Source organism: Anarrhichthys ocellatus, unplaced genomic scaffold (genome assembly GCF_004355925.1).
Source record: "Anarrhichthys ocellatus isolate YVR2014 unplaced genomic scaffold, GSC_Weel_1.0 scaffold78, whole genome shotgun sequence".
Taxonomy (NCBI): Eukaryota; Metazoa; Chordata; class Actinopteri; order Perciformes; family Anarhichadidae; genus Anarrhichthys; species Anarrhichthys ocellatus.
The window spans coordinates 2736827-2759318 of record NW_022280108.1 but is presented as its reverse complement, the minus strand read 5'-3'; the positions used below and the strand labels follow the sequence as shown (position 1 = coordinate 2759318).

The 22492-nt window shown below is 42.5% G+C and overlaps 4 protein-coding genes across 6 annotated transcripts in view; 1 reads left to right on the top strand and 3 right to left on the bottom strand.

The window, feature by feature from the left end:
- Window positions 1-2199: 2199 nt before the first annotated feature.
- LOC116398114 (microtubule-associated protein 11-like) lies at window positions 2200-16701 on the top strand. 3 transcript variants are annotated; one of them, XM_031874169.1, is made up of 13 exons: window positions 2200-2436; window positions 3355-3686; window positions 4148-4243; window positions 4397-4526; window positions 5376-5462; window positions 6682-6802; window positions 11149-11296; window positions 12537-12619; window positions 13291-13442; window positions 13954-14090; window positions 14392-14470; window positions 15345-15459; window positions 15666-16701. In XM_031874169.1, exons 1-13 carry the CDS (start codon window positions 2244-2246, stop codon window positions 15820-15822), a joined length of 1830 nt encoding a protein of 609 aa, XP_031730029.1. In that variant the 5' UTR covers window positions 2200-2243; the 3' UTR covers window positions 15823-16701. The 3 variants fall into 3 exon arrangements, with proteins under 3 accessions (XP_031730029.1, XP_031730030.1, XP_031730028.1); XM_031874170.1 differs by having other exon boundaries at window positions 3352-3686; window positions 15671-16701; XM_031874168.1 differs by having other exon boundaries at window positions 3352-3686.
- A 636-nt stretch (window positions 16702-17337) lies between these two features.
- Window positions 17338-17940, bottom strand: LOC116398115 (histone H2A-like). Its single transcript, XM_031874171.1, has one exon. The coding sequence runs from the start codon at window positions 17898-17900 to the stop codon at window positions 17517-17519; it is 384 nt and encodes a 127-aa protein (XP_031730031.1). The 5' UTR covers window positions 17901-17940; the 3' UTR covers window positions 17338-17516.
- Window positions 17941-19161: 1221 nt separating this feature from the next.
- LOC116398138 (histone H3) lies at window positions 19162-19876 on the bottom strand. Its single transcript, XM_031874202.1, has one exon. The coding sequence runs from the start codon at window positions 19818-19820 to the stop codon at window positions 19410-19412; it is 411 nt and encodes a 136-aa protein (XP_031730062.1). The 5' UTR covers window positions 19821-19876; the 3' UTR covers window positions 19162-19409.
- Window positions 19877-21141: 1265 nt separating this feature from the next.
- The window catches only part of LOC116398113 (arachidonate 15-lipoxygenase B), a 19037-nt gene continuing 17686 nt past the window's right edge, over window positions 21142-22492 (bottom strand). The window contains exon 15 of the mRNA XM_031874166.1: window positions 21142-21971. Within this exon, the coding sequence (XP_031730026.1) occupies window positions 21792-21971 (180 nt within the window). The 3' untranslated portion in view covers window positions 21142-21791. The remainder of the gene's footprint in view (window positions 21972-22492) is intronic.

Here is a 22492-nt window from a genome sequence, read left to right as displayed (position 1 = left end):
AATGTCCTGATTGACTGATATTCTAATCAGCTCATGAACCTAAAGCCATAACCACTGAGAGCTCACCTGAGAGCTGTAGCTCCACCTGCCTCCACTCACCTGAGAGCTGTAGCTCCACCTGCCTCCACTCACCTGAGAGCTGCTGCTGTCGCCATGACGTCCCTGATGGGATGATTCACAAACATATCAGATACATGTCATATGGGCAGCTAACTGATGTAATGCTATCTACTTTTTCTAGAATTAATTCTGTAACAAACATTGTGTTTTGGTTGGGTGCCTAATCAAAAGCTGAAAGTTTAGAGTGTATAAGAACGTTATGATAGAAGTATATGAGGGCCATTCACATCTTCTATTATGTCTCATAAGTTGTTGCAGTAATTTATGTGTTGATACCATTTGTTACACAGATTTTGGTGCAAAAGAACTGAATAAAAGAATGTAAAAATGTAAAAATACCGACTAAATACCACATTAAGACACAAAGACCTTAAGCAAACACAATAGAGAAAGTTAAGCTGTGATTTGGTATTAAAACATTTTCTCAGACTTGCACTTGTCTTGTTGAAAGAGGCTGTAACAGTAAATTAACTTTTCTTGCCCTGGCTAACGACTGCTAGCTTACAGAAGTTATGCTAGCTAACCTAGCTAACGATAGATGTTAGTTAGCGTGAAATATTTGGCAATTGTTCGCTTAACTTACAAACATCATGATGGCTAACGTGGTCTTACTTACAATTTTACTTTGGTGTGCTCCATTTTCAGGAAAAAAAACGTTAAAAGTTGAGAATTTATCTGAATCGAACATTAGCAGCTCCTTGAAGTTTTGCTTTAGCTAGCTAGCTAGTTCATGCTAACAGTTTCACTCACAGAAGAAACAAAATGGCGGCGGTGACGTAGAGTAATAGAGAAACGGATTCGCGAGGCTTGTCCCAGCCAATCACAGAGCTCCGTTTCTCTCCCGTAACCGTCGATCTGACGTCTTATTACAGAGGCGGGTTGCCAGATAAGCAGCCATATCCCCCATTTGACGCTGCCCTTCTTTTCTCTCTTTACAAATCCGGTTTCATTTATAATTTTTTAAAGGTTCATATTGACTAATTGCAAATGTAACAACTTAATGTGTCTGTTAAGTCACTATATGAGGTAACACTGAGGTCTGGCCTACTGATGAAAGTATTTTTGAATATTTATATATTTGCAGTATTAAAAAAGAATGCTGTATAATAGCTTTTGTCTACAGAATACACACAAACAAATATAACTATGCACACAATTCTGAAAAATAGCATTTTGTAATATTAGTTTTCAATCAAAAATTAATTCTAAATCAACCAGGACTGAAATCTGAAGGACGAAAAAGCTAAAATAAATTGGCCCTTACTACTTCTACTACCTGTTTATACCTGCAAACACACAGTACACATACAATCACAGTTTATTCATTTCATCACCATTATTATAGATAAAATAATTTACTTTAACTTCTGCACTGATTATGTTTCATGTTTTGGATTCTCATACCTGCGTGTTTCTCCCTTTATACAGTCTATAGTAGCAACAAGAATGTCTGCTTCATTGTAATTGTGCATTTGACAAAGTAAAGACTTGATATATTGATTATTATCAGTTACTGAGAGGCTTTGTTATCTGTCGAACAATTCATCCATTTGTCGACTACTTAATTCAAATATTTGCTCAATTAAACAAATCATTCAAAAGATAAAAATAATAAGATGATAATTAAACAACTGAATGTAATAAGAACCAGAACATCATTCTTCTAAAAGACATCTCCTCGTGTGCTATTTTTTGGTGAAATACATATTAAATATTGTGTATCCTGAATCGGCCTAATATCAACATTATTACTTTCACAATGATAAAGAAGCACTACATTATTTTATTATTGTATTTATCATAATTGTTGCCATATTGTGGCCTAAGCTGTGTTTGTACCTATTTAATGTATGAAATGTATTTAATAATTTACAACTATTCTAATATTACCTCTTCTGTGATTGTTTTGTTAATAAAGAAGTAAAATAATTCAGTAATATACTAACTTGTCTCCACTACAATAATATGGCCACTAAGGGGCGCAAATGGTCTATTTTATTCCATCCCTGCAGACAATGTCGGTGCTTTTACTTTGAAAGTGGAAACAGGAAGTGTGTGTGTTTTCCATTGTCTCCGCGCGCTGACTCCGGTCCTTGCTCGCGCAGCCTCCTCCCGTCGTCGCCATGGTGCAGATGATGGAGTCGCAGTGTGAGTACTTCATGTATTTCCCGGCGGTGCCCATCACCGACCTGTCGGACCCGGCCCGCTACCGCACGCTGCCCCGCAGGAGTCACCTCTACCTGGGAGAGACGGTCCGCTTCCTCCTGGTGCTGCGCTGCAGGGACGCGGGGGCGACTCCGACCGAGGCTGGGCCCGGTAAGGTGGGTATCCAACCAGCTCTGGATGGGAGGGAGGAGGGGAGAAAGAACCCTTATGATAAATATTATATAAAGGTTTCTTCATGTGCAGGGGAATCAAAGGCAAGACCTTCAGATGGAGAATGTGCCTATGCAGATTCATGGAGACTCTGTTATTTGTACCAGAGTCAAAGTACAACACACAACCCAATGTTATTGTCAGGATTAATATTATTCTATGTAACCTATGAAGTGTAACACAGATTTGGATTTATTTGTTCAAATAAACACGATACAAGAGGAAATCTGATAAAAAGTCACTCTAATCTTAAAGCCCTTGAACAATGTGTTTTACAATTGAAAAAATGCAGTTTGAACCAGCAGAGAAAATATTGTTTTTTTAATGAAAATTATGTTTTCCATCCGAAATGAATGAAGAAAAATGGACCATGTGTCGTAAAATGATGGTGAAGTGTTGTTCATACTGCTGATCCCCCTCATGGCATAATAACAGGCCTATTGGACCAAATCAAAGCTACACATGTAATGAATATTTGACCAAAGAAGGGTGGAAGTTCAAATGAATACTGAAGCAAACTAGAGCTAAATCACTGGAGAACGTTGCACCTAATGAGGGCTAAAGCACCAGAGAATACTGGACTATACCAAGGACAGAACCCCACAGAATATTGGACCAAACCAGCACTAAAACACTAATAATCTGGACCAAACCAGGACTAAAACAGTGTTAAACATTGGACCAAACCAGGGTTAATACACAAAAGAAAAATGGACCAAACCAGGACTAAAACTGTCCCATAAATTGGACCAAACCAGGCTAAGCAGAGAACTAATAAGGGGTCAAGGTTTATGGAGCGACTGGAGCCAATGAAGGTTCTCTCAAGCATTGTATTATGTACACATGATTTTCCAGCAGTGGGCGCTGATGGCACCGCGGCCGGTTTTGGGACGGAGTCGGCCAGCAGCCGGGCGTGGAGGGAGCTGGCCGGCTCTCTGTGCGCCGTGGCCAGCGTGAGTCCGGGTGAAAGCAGCCGCCATCGAGGCCATCATCACCACGACTACCAGAGCAGCGGGGACGAGGCCAACGAGGATGGCGAGGACGACTACATCGCGGCGGCGGAGGCGGCCATCGCAGCGCTCGGCCGCCGGGTGGACTCCCGGTGTCGGAGCTTCAGGGACTGCAAGCCGCTGCTCATACACAACTCATCGGGGACGGCGGCGAGGGAGTTCCGCAGGGCACCTGTTCAGGTACAGCAGCATTACTGTACTGTTGGTAGGAGGGCAGCAAGTCCATGAACTAGTTAGTTATTAAGAGCTTGGATGTGAGCACGGCAGACTTATTATTTCAACATATACCAAATCGATTTCTATGAAGTTTGGCACATTCATGCTCCCCACAGGATGAATCAATAACATGGTGATCCCTTTACAATTCATCCAGCGCCACCATCAGGTATCAAAGTATGACCAAAAACCTACAACACAAATGACGTTCCCAATCATCCTCATCTGTACTTTGTTTAGTGCTAATTGACCCTTAGCTAAGCCCCGCCCCCCTCGCTTACAGAATGAGTTTCTAATTGTTGACATTGACCTGCATATAGTATTGAGTCGCCAACTTAACTTCGTTGTATCTTATCAGACATCAACGCAGCTCTTCTTTATTTATTGATAATGCTGATTTTTAATCAGCGTGTCTGTGTCTTCAGTCTCCTCTGGACGAGCCGGTGGTTTTGACGGATGAAGTGATCTTCCCCCTCACCGTCTCTCTGGACAAACTCCCCGTCAGCACCCTGAAAGTCAAGGTCAGGAGCAACTAAATCAAATTCAGGGCGTTTGGAAAAGTGTGAAAGTGATCCACAAAATGGTGATCCAAGGCTTCGTGTAATTTTTCCAGAGCTACAACATTATGGAGACGCAAGACTCAATAAAGTGTTTTTTCTTCTGTGTGTGTTCAGGTGATGGTGACGGTGTGGAAGAAGGAGGCAGAGAAAGCGGAGGTGCAGGAGCTCGGCTACCTGAGCGTCCTGCAGCAACGAGAGCCGACACACACCTTCAGACACGACCTGAACACCTTCAAAGCTCAGGGTACAACACACACCCGGTGATTGACAGGTCTCTACCAGAGACGTATACAGCGTCTATACATCACTCCTCCTCAGTCCATATATCGTCACTTCCTGTTCACTGGTTGCAAAAACACCAAGATGGCGACGGCCACAATGACGAATTCGAGGCTTCAAAACATCAGCCCACAAACTAAAGACGACTTCGTCCACTTGTTATAGACAGTCTGCATGGATTAGTAGTATTTCTCTATAATCCAAACATTATAATTATTCTAAAACATGGAAGAATCTAACCTTGATCATATGATAGTCATGCGTACTTTAAGGGTTCTCTCAACCACTCGTAAAATGTTGTCTTACCTGGAAGAAGACCTAAAATAATAAAACGTTGGCGTATCAAAGGTCACTGACAAAAAAGAGGAAATTTGTCCTCAAATGTTTAGTTTAAAGCACAACAAAGAAAAAGAAAAAACAACAAATGCCTCCTAAATATCTCAACATCACATGCTAAAAGATGGAAAGAAACCTCTGAGTTGGTGTAAAACACTGAAGGAATATTGACAGAAAAACTAAATATCAACTATTTTGCTCATCAATTAATCGTTTTAGTCATTTTTCAAACACAGATGGTGAAAAAGAATTCCAGATATTCTCTGGTTGCAGCTTCTCAGATGAGAGGATCTGCTGCTGTTTGATTGTAAACTGAATATTTTGGGGGTTTTGGAACGTTGGTTGCACAAAACAAGATATTTGAAGACCTTGAAACTCATTTTTCTTTTACATTTCAGACACTAAATGATGATAATGTAAACGATCGTTGGTTAGTTATTCTGCATTTTAACAATCGTCTGGTTGTTCCCGTCCACAGTGAGCACCACTCTGACCGTCCTGCCGCCGCCCACCGTCCGCTGTAAGCAGATGACCGTCTCTGGGAGGCACCTCGCCATCCTCAAAGGTTCGGAGATTATTCGTCATCGAGTCACAGTTATTAAGGGATTTGAAGTAGTGGATATGAAGCCGTTATCTCTGCTCTCTTCAAACATACCAGACCATTCACAGAAACACCATTCTACCTCTCAGGAGTTAATGGCTGTTGTGTGACTTACCTTTTCTGTTTGGAGAAAAAAAAGAAGAGAAGCTAACTCCAGCTCCACCAAAACATTCATTCATTGGAGGCGTGTGGTTAACTTGTCCCTAAAATAAATCTTTAAAACACCAAAGTCTCTCAACAACACAAACAAACTGCTGTGTCCTGAGAGGCAGAATGATGTTTCTGTGAAGGGAGTCTGGTGTGTTTGAAGAGAGCAGAGATAACAGCTTCAGTTCTGTTATGGCCATAACTTCTGGACACAGGGAGAAATCGCCCCCCCCCCTTGCAGCCATGTGCTCTCAATCGGCTCCAAAACACAACAGCAGGTTAAAGTAAAAATCAAATGGATTTATTATCCAAGAAGCATAAAAACAGATACAGACAGTTACAAACCGAATCACACAATTATTAACAAAACAAACCTATATATAAAATGAAAGGTGAGATCCAATCCGAGCCAGCAGAAGATCTGAAGATCCCCCAGAGCTTCAAACCTTTTGTCCCCTCAAAGTTACATTCCTCAGCTCATCGATCAGCTCATTGATTGGCTGAAGTCCAACAAGCCCCACCTGGGCCTATGTCCCATTGCCCTGATGTTAACACCTCAGCCAGCCACTTTCACACAACCCCCGCTCCAGCACATTCCTCCCCCTCTCACAGACACTTAATGCATGAAATGACCAGACTCCTACAAGTAAATATACTGTATCACATTATATCCATAATTAGGAGCTTTAAAACTTAAATTCCTCACATTTCCACAAAGATAAAGAGGTGAAGATGTTCTAAATATGACTCAGATAGATTCTTTAGGAGCCTAGAATACGTCCACAGCACAACATTACTCCATCTACTGTAGGGGAACTCATACAAACACTCTAAACATCTGTACTGTCTCAGAAATGCACTGATCATTCATATCTAAGCTTTTGTAATAGTTTTGAATCTGTTATTATGTTAAATCTCTAATAGTTTACAATTAAGCGACTAAAATTCAGCTGCAGTATCAAATAAATTGCTAAATATTATATAGAACATACATATAAATGAGGTTTGAACAAATCGTTCCTTCTCCTCCTCTCAGTGTTGAACGAGTCTTCTCAGGAGGAGGTGTGTGTTCGGGATGTTCGTATTTTACCAAACCTCAACGCCTCCTACCTTCCCATGATGCCAGACGGCTCCGTGCTGCTGGTGGACAATGTGAGGTACGTACACGCATGAGAAGTCCAGTTCTGACCTGTTACATTATGTCACGTATGACTGGTGTAGAGGTACGTTAACGTTATGATTCTATGTCCTTTATGTGTGTTTATATCTATGTGACGTATTAATTTGATAACAATGACATCATCAAGATGTTAGGTTCCATCACATTATGTGTTGTGTTGGTGTCTACATTACATCATGTTGTCATGATGTTCCACAACAATGCGTTCATTAAGCTGCGTTACTTGATGTGAGTTTCCTCACTTTCTGTTACATCACATTTTGTTATTACATTACAGTCATTTAGCAGACGCTTTTATCCAAAGCGACTTACAATAAGTGTATTCAACATCGGTTTTCGAGAGAACTAGTCACCAGAAGTAATAAGTGCATGTCCTTTCCTCAAACAAGCATCTAAGAGCATAAACCAGAGCCAACATACAGTGCAGAAACAAACGAATGCAATAAGTGCCACAAACTAATATAAAAACAATAAGTGCAATAAGCTAGTATGAATACAATAGATGCTAAGTAAGTGCTAAGCGGAAGGGTAGTACTTCTTGAAGAGGTGAGTTTTCAGCCTGCGCCGAAAGATGGGCAGCGACTCTGCCGTCCTGACGTCAGTGGGGAGTTCATTCCACCACTGTGGGGCCAGGACAGAAAACAGCCACGACCGGGTCGATCGGCCGCAGGGACCTCTGAGCGACGGGGCAACCAGTCGCCCCGAGGTAGCAGAGCGAAGTGGTCAGGCTGGGGTGTAGGGCTTGACCATGGCCTGGAGATAGGAAGGAGCTGTTCCTTTCACTGCCCTGTAGGCTAGCACCAGAGTCTTAAACTGGATGCGGGCTCTTACAGGGAGCCAGTGTAGAGAACGGAGAAGGCAAGTTGTGTGGGAGAACTTGGGGCGATTGATCACCAGGCGAGCTGCAGCTTTCTGGACAAACTCTAGAGGTCTGATGGCCGATGCCGGGGCTCCGGCAAGTAGTGAGTTGGAGTAGTCCAGGCGGGAGATGACAAGAGCCTGGATTAGCACCTGCGCCGTCTCATCAGTGAGGAAGGGGCGAATCCTCCTGATGTTGTAGAGCAGGAATCTGCAGGAGCGTGTAACCGATGCAATGTTAGCTAAGAACGACAGTTGGTTATCCAGGGTCACACCCAGGTTTCTCGCAGTCCGAGTTGGCATCACCACGGTATCATCAATGGTGATGGACAGGTCTCGGTGCGGGCAACCCTTCCCCGGGAGGAACAGTAGCTCGGTTTTGTCCAGGTTGAGCTTGAGGTGGTGTGTCGTCATCCACTTCGAGATGTCAGCCAAGCACGCAGCGATGCGTGCCTCCACTTGAGTGTCCCCGGGGGGAGATGACGAGACCAGCTGGGTGTCATCGGCATAACAATGGTAAGAGAAGTCATGCAAGCGAATAACAGAACCCAGAGATGTGTAGAGCGAGAAGAGAAGGGGGCCCAGGACTGAGCCTTGTGGAACCCCCGTAGTCAGCATGCGTGGTTCCGACACAGAGCCCCTCCATGACACCTGGTAGGATCGACCTGTCAGGTAGGATGCAAACAGGGAGAGTGCAGAGCCTGAAACGCCCATCCCCTCGAGGGTGGATAGGAGGATCTGGTGGTTAACAGTGTCAAATGCCGCAGACAGGTCCAGGAGAATCAGGACAGAGGAGAGAGAGTTAGATCTCGCTGCGTGAATCGACTCCGTCACCGCAAGGAGGGCTGTCTCAGTCGAGTGACCCACTTTGAACCCGGACTGGTGAGGGTCCAAGAGGTTGTTTTGGTGGAGATAGGAGGATAGTTGAGTAAAAACAGCACGTTCAAGTGTTTTGGAAAGAAAGGGTAGAAGAGACACCGGTCTGAAGTTCTTGACATCAGAGGGGTCAAGTGATGGTTTCTTCAGAAGGGGGGTGACTCTAGCAGTCTTGAAAGCCGTGGGAAAGCATCCTGAAACAAGAGATGTGTTCATGAGGTGGGTGAGAAAAGGAAGGAGTTCAGTCGCAATAGACTGAAGAAGAGGGGAGGGGATCGGGTCAAGGGAGCACGTGGTGGGGCGGTTAGATGTAACAAGGTTGAGGACCTCGTTAGGGGAGAGGGGAGCAAGATAGGGTAAGATGGGGCATGGAGAGGGGAGGGAGAGCTGTGGGGGAAGAGCTGGAGATGGTAGAGAGGGAGAGGGTGGACAGGGAGAGGGTGGACAGGGAGAGAGTGGACAGGGGGGCTGAGAGGAGGATCTGATATCGTTTACCTTCTTGTCAAAGAAGTTGGCGAAATCGTCAGGGAGAAGGGAGGAAGTAGGAGGAGGGGGTGGGGGTTGGAGGAGTGAAGAGAAAGTTTCGAAGAGTTTTTTAGGATTGGAAGCAGAGGTTAGGATTTTGGAGCGAAAGAAAGCAGCTTTAGCAGTAGATAGAGTGGTGGAAAAAGTGGAAAGAAAAGCTTGGAAGTTAAGAAGGTCCCCCGGGAGTTTGCCTTTTCTCCATTTACGCTCAGCCTCTCTTAGGCTCCGTCTGTCATTACGCACGGAGTCCGACAGCCATGGGGCAGGTGGGGTTGGCCGTGCAGGCCTGGAAGTGAAGGGACAGAGGTTGTCCAAAGAAGAGGAAAGGGTGGAGAGGAGAAGATCAGTAGCAATATCAGGGGATAGGAGAGAGAAGGCTTCAGGGTCAGGGAGAGCAGAGGTAACAGAAGATGAAAGATCAGCCGGGGAGAGGGAGCGGAGATGACTACGGGTAGAAACCATGTGGGTAGGTGGTGGAAGTACGGGGGGAGAGGAGAGGGAGAGGGAGTAAGACATGAAATAGTGGTCAGAGAGCTGGAGGGGAGTGACGGAGAGGTTAGCAGTAGAACAGTGTCTAGTGAAGATAAGATCCAGCTGGTTGCCAGCCTTGTGGGTAGGAGGAGAAGAGGTGGGGTAAAGGTCAAAAGAGGAGAGGAAGGAAAGAAGCGGTTCTAATTTATCAGTCTGGATGTTAAAGTCTCCGAGTAGGATGAGTGCGGAGCCATCATCATGGAAGTGTGAGACTAATGTGTCGAGATCTTCCAAGAACTCACCAAGAGGGCCTGGTGGGCGATACACAACAGCAATGGTGAGCTTGACTGGATAAGTGACAGTAACCCCATGAAATTCGAAAGAGGACGGGGAGAACTGAGGAACCGAGACAAGAGTGTATTTCCATTTTGGGGAAATTAGCAAGCCAGTACCACCACCCCGCCTCGCAGCTCTGGGAGTGTGAGAGAAAGAGTACACTTCTGACAGAGCTGCAGGTGTGGTGGTATTTTCTGGCGTGATCCAGGTCTCAGTTAGAGCAAGAAAGCTGAGCGAGAGCAAGGAAGCGTAGCCCGAGATAAACTCAGCTTTCGGCACTGCCGACTGGCAATTCCAGGGCCCCCCCGGTACCACTTGCTCAATGTGAGCTGAGAGAGTAGGATAAATGAGGTTAGCGGGGTCACGGCACCTGGGAGTGGCCCAATGTCTACGTGACCACCGAGCAGAAGAGAGGACCGAAATCGGATGCAAACACATGGTTTGAACAATAAAAATGCGGTATCTACACGTTCGAGAAGTCTTAGCTTGACGAAGTCGGGCTTGAAAAAGTCGCCTTGTTGCCTTTGTTCGCCCTAGCCTTCCTTTGCCAGACGCTTGAAAGCTGAAGCTTCCAGCCTACAGAAGTGCTTAAGGACAGCAATCTACTGATTGTCTGCCAGGAGTGTAGGCTCCTTCCTTGCAATTAGCAAAGCTATTCAGCAGCTGAGACTAAATCACACCTCCTCAGACAGGCAGAAACTCAGTCCAATCACCACTGAGGCAAGCCTTAGTATAGCTATAAAGACAACTTAGTTAAAGCAAGAATAAAATACCTATCAGATTCTGGGTGACTCAGAAGTTCAGTTCTTGCTCCAGAAGTTGAAAACAGTCTGAAGCAAAAGCTGAAACTGGACTTCCTATATCCTTGAGATGTGTAGGCTGTTATATTATGTTCCGTTATGTTCTGTTACCTTTGATTCATGTTTTCTGTCACATTATATTTTATTATGTTCTGTTACGTGATGTTTTTTAAGTTACCTTTGTTACATTACGTTCTCTCACATTATATTGTGTTGTTCTGTTCTGGGTTCCAAATATAATGTAACATGATAGACTGTTCTGTTATCTTTTGTTACATTATGTTCCGTCACGTTATATTGTGTTACGTTATCTTCTGTTACTTTATGTTACATTACCATCTGTTACGTCACTTTTCATTGCGTTACGTTCAGCTACCTTCTTTAAAACTCTCTATCTGCACGAGTTTGATGGTTTTGATCTGATGAAGCTCAAACTGCTTCCTCTCCTGCTCTGCAGCCACCAGTCAGGTGAGGTTGGCATGGCGTCTTTCTGCAGGGTGGACAGCCTGGCCTCCCGCCTTCCCAGCATGCTCAGCGCTTTGGAGGAGCACGACTTCCTGTTCCAGTTGCATCTCAACGACATGCCGGAAGACGACTCCAACGAGGTTTGAACATGTTTGTGTGATTGTTTTAAAGGTACTTTAGGTTGTTTCTAGAATGTGATCTATTATGTCACAGTTGCATTTTGTTTTCATTATACCTTCTGACATGACAATATTTGGTGTTTTCTGTTGGATTAATATCTCGACCAGGCTGTCCTGGTTAAACAAAGGTTGAATATGCTTAGAAATCCATAAATCCAAATATTGTGACACTAAAAAGAACTCTGCTGCAAACTTGCTGCTTTTCTTTATATTTCAGGAAATATTTGATTGCAGTTTGCAGAAACTGCAAAAGTATTTTACACTTAATGTGTTACTTCTGTGTTTTGAAAGAACATGAACAAACAGTATTTAAGTGTACATGTCTGAGCCTGCGGGCCAATGCCATTTCTTATTTTTACCCCTACCCATTGTTTTCAACTTGCCCCTCAGAACAGAGTTACAAGGGTTGAAATCTTCCTCTCAGAAGTGGGACAACCCTTCAAGACCCCGATACGTCGTCAGTGGTCATTTATGGCGTTAATACAACACAATAGCGGTGCTCTTTTGGCTAGCAGACCGGCGCTCATGCGGTAGAGGAGCGGTAACAAGTGAACTGTTAAATGTGGGACTGTGGTGCACAAATCGGCGTTAAAACAACGTTGTAACGTTAGCTAGCTAATGACAACGGCATACTAGCTGTTTGTTTGCTTGTTATAAGTCTATAATACATTAAATTGACATGAAGCTAATGATAATAGCTTACTTTCATAACACTCGCTAAAGCGTGTGCCTTTAAAAACTTCTTCCTGAGAGTCTCTGTAGCTCTACCATTTCGCCCCAGAACGTTAGCATTAAAACGTGGCGGGATTAGCAAGCTAACGTTAGCTAGCTAACTAGCCAGCTGCTAAATGAGACAAATCAAACAACATAGTGCACATTGAAATCGCCAGATAATCAGCCATCAGTCATCAGCCTTCACAGATTAGGTCTGATTTAAAACAGTGGATGCAGTTTTGAGCCATTTTCAACCATGAAATGTCGATAACAAAAGTTAATCAATTGATTATGAAAAAGTAAACTTAATGGACTGATTGTGTGTTTTGGTTGATATTAAATGTTTCAGACTCGACTGCAGCGTTTTATCATTAAACATTAATGAACTTATACATCAACTCCCCTTGTGGTCAAAGTGTTTCCTTTATCTCATCACTGTGCGTGTGCGTGTGTGTGTGTGTGTGTGTGTGTGTTGTTTTATGTTCAGGGGCTGGAGGTTCCCCTGGTCGCTGTGGTGCAGTGGTCAACTACCAAGATGCCTTTCACCAACTGTATCTACACCCACTACAGGTAAGGACATATTTTGTAATTAAATCCACTTTTAAAAGTCTGTCCCACTCACATGAAATCTATGTGTCTATATTATAGTTAAAGGAACAGTGTGTAACATTTAGGGGATATAGTGGCAGAAATGGGATATAATTCTGGAGTATAGTCACCAGAAAATAAGAATTATTGTGTTTTCGTTCCCTTATAATGACCCATATTGGTCAAAACAACACGGGGGGGGGGGGGCGTTGTTTTGGTCATCCTTTCATAGAAGTCTATGAGAAAATGACTCTACTTCTCTCTTGATTTATTACCTCAGTAAACATTGTAAACATGAGTTTATGGTCTCAATCTCTAGTTTCAAGTCTTCTTCAATACAGCATGATGTTCATTTAGTACATTATGGTCCATTTAGAGTCACACAGACCATAAAGCAGGGGATGCTTTAGGGCGGGGCTACACAGTGATTGACAGGTCTCTACCAGAGACGTATACGGCGTCTCTACGTGACTCCTCCTCAGTCCAGATATGGTCACTTCCTGTTCACTGGTTCCTAAAAAACAACAAGACGGCGACCTCGAGGCTTCAAAACATCCACAAACCAATGAGTGACGTCACCATAACTACGTCCACTTCTTATCTACGGTCTGTTTCTACACCTTCAGATCATCTTCTGTCTTTTCCTCCCTCAGGTTGCCCAGCATCCGTCTGGACGAGCCTCGCTTCGTCATGACGGCCAGCTGCCCGAGCACCGTGAGGGTGAAGGAACACTTCAAGGTTAAATACGTTCTGCTCAACAACCTGCAGGACTTCCTGGCTGTCCGGCTCGTCTGGACCCCAGAGGGTCAGTGAGACCGAGGGGTCTCAAACGGGACATTTTATAAACAAGCTATATAAGAAATACACAAAGTTGAGTTAAAATCATGTCTCTTGTTATCTGTCATTTGAAGAGAAGACTTTACGTGCAGAAACATCTGGTCAATTATGAGACTTCTATAAAACGTCTTCTTTCAGACTAGTGGAAACATTTATTTTACCATTTTGTTTCTCCTAAATTCACCAAATGTTACCATTAGATGGGATGAACAGTTTCATGTCAGTGAGGTGTTTGTTTGTTTGGTGACATTAACTTCACACAGAAACGTAATAACTTTGATGTTTTGGTTCTTGTGGCTCGTTGATTTAATGTAGAAGGATGTAAATTATTAATTTGATTTTTTTTTTTGTAATCTTTGAACTTTTCAAACGCTTTCATACTCAACAAATTATTTTATTGGTTTCTGAACTACGTTTTTGACCTAAGATCATCCACTAAATGTCATCGTGTGTGTGTGTGTGTGTGTGTGTGTGTGCAGGTCGAGGTCAGGTTGACGATGCGTCTCTGGCCGCTGTGGTCTGTCACTCTCCTCTCAGCAACCTCGGTCACTGTCGGAAAGGCAGCACTCTGTCCTTCAGCGTGGCGTTCCAGATCCTCAAACCGGGACTCTACGAGGTGGGTCCACTCTGAAAGAAAGTCATACCGTTACCCAATATAGAGGCGAGGCCCCGCCCCTTTCTTTCTTTTGGACCACCAAGCTTCTAGTTCGGCATTTTAGCCGTCGCCATCTTGTATTTTTGCAGCCAGTTAACAGGAAGTGACCACATCTGGACTGAGGAGAAGTGACGTAGAGCGGATATGGTTACTTCCTGTTCACTGGTTGCAAAAATTACCAAGACAGCGACGACCAGCTTCCACATGGCTTTGGTGGAGTAGAGAAACCCAACACAAGTCTTCTCGTCTTCTCGCTTTGCAGCTGAGTCAGCACATGAAGTTAAAGCTCCAGTTCACGGCCTCGGTCTCCAACCCTCCGCCTGACGCTCGGCCACTGTCACGTAAGAAGAAGACATCTCTCCTGTTTACGTTTCTCCATTTTGAATGTGAAAGGAGGTAAAAAGAGTCGACGGATGCATCAGAAATGGTGGCAAAAAAGTAAAGATATTAGTAAAGAGACCGGACGAAACTGTGTATGGTAATAAACAATAGCTTGTCTATGGAGTAAACAATAACATTGTGACCTTATTTATATGCAGATGACATTGTGTTGAGTGTTGATGGAGCAGCTACAATGTTGGCTTAGCCTAGCACCGATCAATCCAGACTCCATTCAGAAAACAAGCATTTTAAAAGTTATTTGCTTGTCGTCTTGTGGAGAGAACTAACAAAACATGAATTCAGACTTTTTACAAATCGGCATCATTATGTAGTTATTTCGGCATCTTTTTTATCAGTTTATTGCAATTAAATCACAGCTAAATGTTTATTTTGGGTTCATATACAACTGTAGTAAAGCAGCCAGCGTGTGGATTGATTGACACAGTGAATCCTCTGGATGATGTAATGAACTCATCCTGGATATCTGGGACTTCAACATGTTCAAAGCAGCATTAGCGTTATTTCTGAGGAAACATTGTTGGTGTCTATATGGAGGTAAAGAGCAGGAAGCAGGTTACAGGTTCTTTATTATTCACCTCTAACTGGTTTCATGGTTCCCATCTGATTTAATGAAATAATACTGTGATAATTACAGATACACAAACAAATCTTGAGGTAACTAGAAGCCTGTTCATTTGTTCAAAAACCTCTGAATTTTATATTGAAGTATTTCCAAAGATTCCAGATCTTCTTGGAGTGTAAACATCACGTAGCTTCCTTCTGGTGGTGGAAGATGTCGTGGTTTCTGTGTTGAACGTTGTCGTGTCCTCACAGGTAAAAACAGCCCGTCCAGCCCGGCGTTTCGAGACCTGCTGGACCGACACCAGGCCAGTCTGGGTCGGTCCCAGTCCTTCTCCCACCAGCAGCCGTCTCGCTCCCATATCATGAGGTACCGCTGAAATTATTATTATTATGAAAATCTGACAACAATGAGGCTTTTTACAGCTCCTGGCTGTGATGAACGGTGTAGTTTTGGCGATTGTTTAAATAAAACATGCATTTCCATCCCGTCTGGGTTTTTGGCTTCAGAGGGTTAAAGTTCTGTACTCGAGTAAATGTACTGTGTGTGTGTGTGTGTGTGTGTGTGTGTGTCAGGACAGGCAGTGCCATGGAGCGGCGGGCCATCACCCCCCCTGTCGGCTCTCCGGTGGGTCGGCCGCTCTACCTGCCGCCGCAGGACAAGTCGCTGCTGTCGCTGGACAAGATCGCCAAGAGGGAGTGTAAAGTCCTGGTGGTGGACCCCGCCAGCTAAGGGGCAAGGACGCAAGGAGGGAAGGATAAGGAAGCAGTGAGGAGTCAGGAGAGGCCTTGAAACATCTTCATCTTTAAGTTTCCCTTCAACAGAACCTGCTGCCTCATGTTTCTGTTGAAAACATTTTGATTTAAACAGGAAGAAGATCAAAATAAAACTGTCCTTTATGAAGACAGAGACTGAAGAAACATTAATGTATTATCATGTTTTTGTTTTGTTTAAAAGGAGACGCTACAGGAACACATGCATATCAGTCTGTTAGTAATATAATCAGATCAACAGGTTTCATGGTTACTGATCATTAGCTAATGTTAGCATGCTAACATGTTAAGCTAATATGGTGACCATTGTATCTGCTAAACCTCTGTTAGCATGTTAAGCTAAGAAAGTGAATATTATTTCTGCTAATTATCTGTTAGCATGCTAACATGCTACACTTAGGTGGCGATTATTATACCTGCTAATCATCTGTTAGCATGCTAGCATAAAGCAGTGCTGTGTCTCAGTACAGCCTCACGGAGCTGATTTGTATTTTGCGACCAAAATCTATAGTTTTTTTACAATCTATTCTCTCCGTTTCCTTGGTAACCTCGAGGGTGTGTTAATACCTGGAACAGTCATTACCATCCCATAAAGTTCTTATGCAACGGGAACGTATAAATATGAATAGGACGGACCTGGGCGAATGCTTTTAGTTGATTTAGAGCCCCTTGTGGACAAAATAAGTATTACATGTTTTCATCTGCCACAGCTTTGTTTTGTTTCACAATTTGTTTTCAGGAAAGATGATCCTGACAAAACGTTCCTGTTCTTAAATCACCTCATTGACCTCTCAGAGCTTCCGTAGAATACTGAGCAAAATAAAAACCATCAACGTATTGCAACATTGTTTCTTTACTGTAACCTTTATACTTGAATGCAACATTCACTCAACTGTACAACAGTCGTGTGATTCATTCACACTGAACATAAAGTTATATATGTAAATATATATAAATACACAGTATACAATGTGTGGGGACCGTTTCTACCCGTCTTTAAATTTTATGAACTCCTTTTGACGATACATGTGGCATTTGTTGCGCCCTCTAATCCCTCATTAAACAACCTGTGCAGCCTGAGGAACAGTATGACGGCACCGTGACCATCCACCAAAATGTCCCATTAAAACGACAGCGTTTGATCCAGGAGACGACCGTCTTAACGCTGCATTCTCTCTACCGACCATCAGGGGGCGACTCTGGTCTGAGGAAATCCCTCTAGCCTTTAACAGAAACTTGTTTTTTTCTTTTTTTTAAATACATCAACATGTAAACAAACTGATATTTAAAGAACCATGTAGTGAATTTAAAAAAAAATATATATATATATTTGGTAGTTATAAGAACTGGTATAAAAATTTAACTTTATTTTACAGCAAATGTGAATGCAGTTTATGGTGCCAATAAATCGTAAACTGTTCTTTCTGCACATAATAGTAAATGATTATTAATGAATCTCGCAGCTTAGGAAAAGTTTTTGTACTGGGTTTTTATTAGACTAATTTATCACATTAATAGCTTAAGATACATTTAATCAGATAAGTAGTGTACCAATAAATAAGAATCCGTCTCTGTAGTTCCTTGTGGGTGGCTCTTAAAAGAGCCTTTGTGTTGTTGTTGTTGTTGTTGTTGTTAGTCAGCCGGTTTGGGTGTCTACTTCTTGGCGGCCTTCTCGGTCTTCTTGGGCAGCAGCACCGCCTGGATGTTGGGCAGCACGCCGCCCTGAGCGATGGTCACTCCGCCCAGCAGCTTGTTGAGCTCCTCGTCGTTGCGGACGGCCAGCTGCAGGTGACGGGGGATGATCCTGGTCTTCTTGTTGTCGCGGGCAGCGTTCCCAGCCAGCTCCAGGATCTCAGCGGTCAGGTACTCCAGCACCGCCGCCAGGTACACCGGAGCTCCGGCACCGACACGGTGAGCGTAGTTACCCTTCCTCAAGTGTCTGTGGACACGGCCGACGGGGAACTGGAGCCCGGCACGAGAGGACCTGGTCTTGGCCTTCGCTCTGGCCTTTCCGCCGGTCTTTCCTCGTCCAGACATTTTGTTTCTTTCTTCGTTAAGCTCGAGAAAAGATCTGCTAACGTAACGCCGGAAGAAGCTTTATAAACGAACCAAGCTGCTCTTTGATTGGTCAAAGTGAGCGTATCTGTGATCGGCCAATCAGAAATAAGCTCACGTCATGTTCCTGTATTTACCACAAGGCTTCCGCTTGATATTGCGCCTTCAAAATAAAACCCGGAAGTTCATATATTCCACATTGCCCGTCATATTTGTTTACTTTCTTGTTCTGTAAATTACTTTGTATTTTTGTATTGTTTGATAAAAGTAAGTGGTGGAACTAAAGCAAAGTCCCTCTGAATCAACATGACAGAAACACGGGTTATAATGTAAACACAAACACATTTCAAAATAAAATATGACAGGTTAAATTGGAATTTACTAAAATATATTCGATCCAAATAAATAAAATATTACTGCATTAGACAAAGGAGCCTGCACGTTAGTTAAAGATGAAGACTATATATAATGATATATATATACGTATTAGGGGTATTGTGATATATTTAAAAATGAAATATGATTATAACACACAATGATACTGAATAAGTAATCAAATTCATATTTAACATATGTAACAAATACAATTATGGTTAAATACTTTTGGCACCTTCATGAGATAAGATGGTTTTCGGAAAAAAAGTGTAGAAATGTAAGTAAAAATTAAATAATATATACATTTATTTTTCATACTACAAAAGCACCCATGAAGACGAAATTACATGGCATATTTAGGGACATTAATTATAAACCAAAATATTTAATCTGCTTCGGAAAAGGACCCCATACTTAGACTATATATATTTATATATACATATATTAATGCTCTGATGTGCTTGCATACAGTATGTTGTAACAGTTTATTTGGGAGCATGTAGTTCATACCCACAACGGTTTTTTATTATTTTGTCCACCCCATTTAAAATCAATGTGGGTAAAATAAACATAATGTAGCCGAGGGTTTATGTTGCGCCTATACTTTAGGATAATAATAAAATAACAAACACGGGGCTCTGCGTTCAGCGCCAAGACGGCAGCCACTTTACTTCTTGTCACACACTCCTTGAGAAACTCTTTCCTCTCTCCTTCCGTCTCCTTCACAATAAAAGCACACAACACATACAGGAACCTTGCTTAACATACTAGCTTACAATAATTAAACTGTTTAAGTTTGATATTTACTCAGTTTTAATAAAACATAATATATACAAATACTGTATAAAAGTGAATGTTCCTCGTGCGGGTCGGCTGTATAAAAACTTGGATGAAGTTGTAAACAACACATGTATATCCTCACTCATGCCGGATTATAGTTTACATGCAATTGACTAGAATGATTAACTGGATGTGTTCATCTATTGTTGACATCTCCGTGATAACAGTAGAATGAGGTTCAGTAAGTGCAACACGTGTTTCCCAGGCCCACAGCTCTCAGAGGCGGGTGTGTGGCTCTTAAAAGAGCCGTTGGTGGGTCACTACAGTGGGGTTAGTTTAAGCCCTCTCTCCGCGGATGCGGCGGGCCAGCTGGATGTCCTTGGGCATGATGGTGACCCTCTTGGCGTGGATGGCGCACAGGTTGGTGTCCTCGAACAGACCGACCAGGTAAGCCTCGCTGGACTCCTGCAGAGCCATGACGGCGGAGCTCTGGAAGCGCAGGTCGGTCTTGAAGTCCTGAGCGATCTCCCTCACCAGGCGCTGGAAGGGCAGCTTGCGGATCAGCAGCTCGGTGGACTTCTGGTAGCGACGGATCTCCCTCAGAGCCACGGTACCGGGCCTGTAACGGTGGGGCTTCTTCACTCCGCCGGTGGCCGGGGCGCTCTTACGGGCAGCTTTGGTCGCCAGCTGCTTCCTGGGAGCTTTTCCTCCGGTGGATTTACGGGCGGTCTGCTTGGTTCTGGCCATTATAGTTCGTCAGTCTGTTCTGTGTTCACAGATCAAGACGGAATGCTGTGTGAGCGGGAACAGCGGCTTTATAAAGGAGCTGCCGGAGTCAGAGCGGCGCTGATTGGTCCACACGGGGAGACACGTTTGCTGGAGCTGAGCTGCTATTGGACTAAAGGAACTCAAAGTAAACCACTCACACAGCGGCTGGTCTCAAATAACCTATAGAGAGGCTAACTCCCGCCCTTTCCGGTTGACCAACATTTATTTTGGCCAAAAAAACGTACTAAAAACGTATTAAATCATTCTTTATTTGTGCCGTGATTTACACATATGATGTCTGTCGATTTAAAAGATAATTTTACAAGTTAAGAAAGTATAATGATAAATACGTAATGATAAAAACAACACACCAAAAAGTGTTGGAAGTGATGACATAGCTAAGTTAGCTAGCAAGACAGGCTAACGGCCATGTTTGTGACGTACATTGTGCGCGACGAGGGATGTAGCATTAGTTCACTGAGCTGTTTTACAAAATAACTAAACGATACTACGACAAACTGAGACTGTCTTGACTGAACACGACGTCTCACTCGTTATTTATCTTCCCTGCTGATGAAAAGAGATGCTGGATAAAACACATCAAGATAACATTACACTTAGAGACGTAGCTATGTTAGCTAGCTAGCCAGACCAGCTAACGGCCATGTTGCTGACGTACTTTGAGCGAGACGAGAGAGTTAGTTCACCAAGCAGTTACACACAAATTATACTAAGACAAACTGAGGCTTTTTTGATTTAAACGATTATCTTTTAAACTGACTACCTAATCTTCAAACAAAAACTAAAGAGATGACTTAAAGTTTGTACCTTCATATCTGTGTTGATGCTTCCACCAACTAAAAGTCTATTAAAATAAAATGAATGTCTCTTATTATAACTGGACTCAATGACGGCGTGCTACATCGACTGCAGTAATTTACATGCTAGTCATCTAGCTAGCCGGTATTATTAGCTAGCACACACATGTCTGTTTATTTTACACCTTCACAAGGTTTATTTTTTACTAACGTTAAAGGTGTTTTTTTTAATCTCTGAATTAATTTAAAACGTCTCAACAGAGATATTGCGAGCTAACATTAGCTAAACAAATGCTAACTTCGCTCATGGACGAACAAGTGCTGGTATAAGAGCTAACGTTGGCCCTCCTCATTATTAAATATCAACAATTTGATGGTTGATAGTTATTGATAACAAAGATATTTACAATCAAATAATTACATAATTAACTCAATTACAAGTTGAAGTAAACAATTTACAGGAAGTTGACAATGTACACGTGTTTAATTGAGACTCTTTATTATTTCAACATTTGATGGAAGTGCGTTGACATGTCATTCAGTCACGTTTTCGAGCCTTATGACCGATTTGATTAAATCAACCATTTTTGGTCATTTTACTGTAGTTTTCAGTACCGTTGTTGAATTCAGACTTTTGAGCAAATGCAAATAAACACACAACAAACAAATATTCTGCCTGTAAGAAATAAACATACGTAAAACACGCTCAAATGTAATAAAGTTTAAAGTCCCGCTCTGTTCATCTGAATGCAGATGAATGTGTGAAATTACGGTGTTTATTTTGATTTGATAAACGTGTCAATGAGCCAGAATACATTATCTGATGAAAATAACATTTTTGTGCACACGATACCACAATATTTTACTTTATCTCCAAAACACACTGTCTGATTGTGAAGTAGTTATTGAAGGAAAGTAGAAGAACAGCAATTTAACAGCTGATTGCTAACTTGTGGGTGTATATCACAACATAAAAGTATCAACAAAGAAGTAAAATGTTAAAAAGCAAACTGGTCTTATGGAGTAAATGAGGTACAAAATGAACCTCATTGATCAGGAATATATCTGATAATCACATCCAGCTGTTCTTTAGACAAAATCACAATTGTTGGCTGATGAAGAAGAAGCAGATTTAAATGGCGACGCTGTTATCGATGCGTCCAGGACAGAGGTACGAATACGGCAGTTCCAGTTGGCGGTTGCGCTCCGTGATGTCATCAGAAATGGCCCTGAGGTCAGCCTGCACCGCCTCCACCAGCCGGCGGTGGGCGTCGTCTCTGAAAACCGCCTCCTTGTAGTGACACAGAGGAACCTGCAGGGGGCGACACACGGGAGCTCATTTCCACTTTAAATCACTTCTACGACCACAAACCTTCGGTAGATAAATGTGAACACAAATCAGCCGGTTAACGTGCTACGATGTAGCGTGTTAGCGTACAATCATACTGGCATTTAGCATGTTAGCATGCTACATTAGCATCGCCAAGTTTGCTGATCACTGTGAAGATAAAATAAGTTAAAACTTTACTGATTTCCAGCAGGGAAAATAAGTAAGTATTAAAGTCAAATAGAAATCATACTTAGAGAGCAATATATATATATACATATATATATATATACACACATATATATATATATATACATACATACATATATATACATATATATATATATATACATATATATACATACATACATATATATACATATATATACATACATACATATATATACATACATACATACATATATATACATACATACATACATATATATACATACATACATACATATATATACATACATACATACATATATATACATACATACATA

Excerpts from the sequence above, each read along its gene's own strand:
- LOC116398138 (XM_031874202.1), bottom strand. The coding sequence starts at position 19,820 with ATGGCCAGAACCAAGCAGACCGCCCGTAAATCCACCGGAGGAAAAGCT.
- LOC116398114 (XM_031874168.1), top strand. The coding sequence starts at position 2,244 with ATGGTGCAGATGATGGAGTCGCAGTGTGAGTACTTCATGTATTTCCCG. Across the intron at positions 2,437-3,351 it reads TCCGACCGAGGCTGGGCCCG|CAGTGGGCGCTGATGGCACC; the intron begins GTAAGGTGGGTA and ends ATGATTTTCCAG. Across the intron at positions 12,620-13,290 it reads TGTATCTACACCCACTACAG|GTTGCCCAGCATCCGTCTGG; the intron begins GTAAGGACATAT and ends TTCCTCCCTCAG.
- LOC116398115 (XM_031874171.1), bottom strand. The coding sequence starts at position 17,900 with ATGTCTGGACGAGGAAAGACCGGCGGAAAGGCCAGAGCGAAGGCCAAG.